This window comes from Pseudomyrmex gracilis, unplaced genomic scaffold (genome assembly GCF_002006095.1).
Source record: "Pseudomyrmex gracilis isolate BER0280 unplaced genomic scaffold, ASM200609v1 scaffold_1300, whole genome shotgun sequence".
NCBI classification, from domain to species: Eukaryota; Metazoa; Arthropoda; class Insecta; order Hymenoptera; family Formicidae; genus Pseudomyrmex; species Pseudomyrmex gracilis.
Genome location: NW_018021884.1, coordinates 20,395 through 23,143, shown reverse-complemented (window position 1 = coordinate 23,143; position 2,749 = coordinate 20,395). Strand labels below are relative to the sequence as shown.

The 2,749-nt window shown below is 31.1% G+C and overlaps 1 protein-coding gene across 1 annotated transcript; it reads left to right on the top strand.

Annotated features, from left to right (window-relative positions):
• Window positions 1–846: 846 nt before the first annotated feature.
• LOC109862040 (pyrethroid hydrolase Ces2a-like) lies at window positions 847–2,092 on the top strand (the record flags this gene model as incomplete). Its single annotated transcript, XM_020441933.1, has 2 exons — window positions 847–1,369; window positions 2,052–2,092. Coding segments are annotated over 2 exons (564 nt in total), but the record flags the coding sequence as incomplete, so codon positions are not given.
• Window positions 2,093–2,749: the final 657 nt, after the last annotated feature.

The following is a 2,749-nucleotide window of genomic DNA, read 5'->3' as shown; positions in this document are numbered from 1 at the left end:
TGTAGTAAATACGACACCAAACGTCATAAAAGAAACGTCGGTTTACAAGTCTCTATAGTCAGTATCCAGTACCCTCTTAAACAGTCAAATTTCAATAGCAAATCAGTCGTAATCGCGCCAGTCGTAAGTACTGAGATTTTAAGTAATAAGTAATTATTGTAACATTGTCACACATAATCGTGTAAAAGAATCTGTGTAAAACTTTGAGTAAATAAATCATTTTTTTACATAAATAATTGTGACAATTTTTACAAAGTGGTTTGCAATTTTTTTAAAGAGTTTTACAATCTTGCTACTATTTTCAGCCAAAATATGTATTATACATTACAATATTTAATACCCTATAAGTTGTAGAAGTGTTATCGCGCGATCTGCAAGAATGTAACATTCTTGCAATGTAACTACAAGTTTCTGTGCTGTATGCGTATGCAATCATGATACATATTGCAATGCATATTTAATATAAGGCTCATTCCGTGCTCTAGACGTTTGTGAACGGTAGAAAATCGAGTAAAGTTGGATTATATTTTTTCTCTTCTTTAATTGGGTGCTATTATTTTTAAAATAATAACAACTTTCTGATATTTTACCTTTTTTTTAAGATAAGAATTCTGATAAGTGACCACGAAAGTTTTATTACTGTATTTTAATAAAACTTTTTTGTTAGAGTAAAAGCACATGTGATACATAATGCAATATCATATCAAAAACATCAATAATAAATTGATTGTTTGATACAAACCAAAGAAAATAAAGATTTTGCTGGTAGAAATTGTTCGGGCTTTTTATTTAGTGTTTATAAAATCTCAAATCTACAAATAACAAAGTAATAATTTTTGTGAATAGCAGCAGCAACAGCAGCAGCCAGTGGTGGTAGTGACAGTGGCGTATCGATTAAACATACTGGGATTTTTCACGACGACAGACACTGAGGCGTCTGGTAATTATGGCATGTTCGACCAAATTGCTGCTCTTGACTGGGTCAAACGGAATATTAAATATTTTAATGGCTCGCCTAACAACATCATTATTTACGGTCATAGTTCAGGTGCTATTAGCGTAGGCTTGCACATGCTAAGTCCACATAGCAGAGGGAAATTCAACAAAGCAATCGTCATGAGTGGCGATGCAATCAGTTCCGTACGTTTGCCAGAAAATGAACTACCAGTCGTGGACGTTATAGCCGACAAATTCGGTTGTTATCGACGACCAACTAGCGCACTGATGGAATGTCTACGCCGATTGAACGCTGAGTTTCTGGTTAAACATTCGTCTGATATTGAAACATGGGGTCCGATTGTTGACGCCGAGATAAACAACGAGACAGAACCATTTCTTCCGCAACATCCAAGAAATATCTTGGAAAGTGGTAATTATCCAAAAATTTGTGATAAGAATATTTCAAAAAACGCAATTACCGTTTAAAAATTGTTACATATATGCTACACAACTTTCACTTAGATGTGGTAAACACTTATATTTTAACAACATATTTTTGAAAAATAAGTTTTGAAAGACGTATCTTGTTTGATCACGTAATAATTATAATTAGATGTAAAAAAAAGAATATGGTGCTATCAGTTTAGTGGATCTTGAATAAATGTACTAAGGTCACGTAAAGATCATCGCCAATTTTTTAAATCAATTCTTTTCAGTAGAGTTTTAGTAATTCCGAGCATTTTAATTTTGACTACTTTGTTATGAGCAAATCAATAGTTTTTCCTTTATTAATAATTTTCCGATTTTTGAGTAATTGTGCACTTTGTAGAACATGCTTCTATCTTCACAGAGTCTAAGAAAAAAAGAAACATATATCTTTTTCATCTCTCGCTATTAAGAAAGAAGGTTGCTAATTAGAAAAATAAGAAAATAACTTAAAATTCTATAAAAAATCGATCCTATCATTTCAAAATTACTGGAATTGTATTGTGTTGTTTTATTAAGTATTCTTATTTGACGCTTAAAATAATATAATTAAACGTTTTTTTATTAAACATTTATCAAATTCTCTGATTCTTTAAATTTGTTTTTATAAACATTATCTTTACTAGAGATACCCCAATATAAGATGCTATTGGACTACAAAAGATAATATTGATTATGCTTAACATTATTTAAGATCAATGACATAGACGTAACAGATAATTAATTTAATTCAATTCAATTCAATACTTATTGATTCTTTTAGGAGTTACAATTATTTGTTTTATAAATTTATATATATATATATATATATATATATATATATATATATATACAGAGTGTTCAAAAAGCTCCGGTACAGCAACATAACTCGAAAACTAAAAGTCAAACAGAAAAACATTTCAGACAAAAGTTGTAGGACTTTTCTCTGGCTATTACCACGTGACCTTGGATTTGACCTTGACCTTAACCTTCAAGGTCATTTCACGGTCAAATTGTTTTTTTAAATAGAATTCCATATTTTTGACGCCGGAAATAAAAAAAGCAGGAAATTTTACGTTTGGATATAACCTTTACTAACCTCCTCTTTTGACCTTGTAGTCAAAAACAAGGTCGAACAATAAACAAGATAGATAGAGGCAATGCCTGGATTCTTTTTCTACCTTGCCGTAACCAACTGGGTTTCTTCTCTATCTTGCTTTAACTGACTGTTTATTGACCTTGCTCTTGACTACAAGATCAAAAGAAGGGGTTAGTGAAGGTCATATCCAAACGCAAAATTTCCTGCTCTTTCCATTTCCGGTGTTAAAAATATGAAGTTCCATTA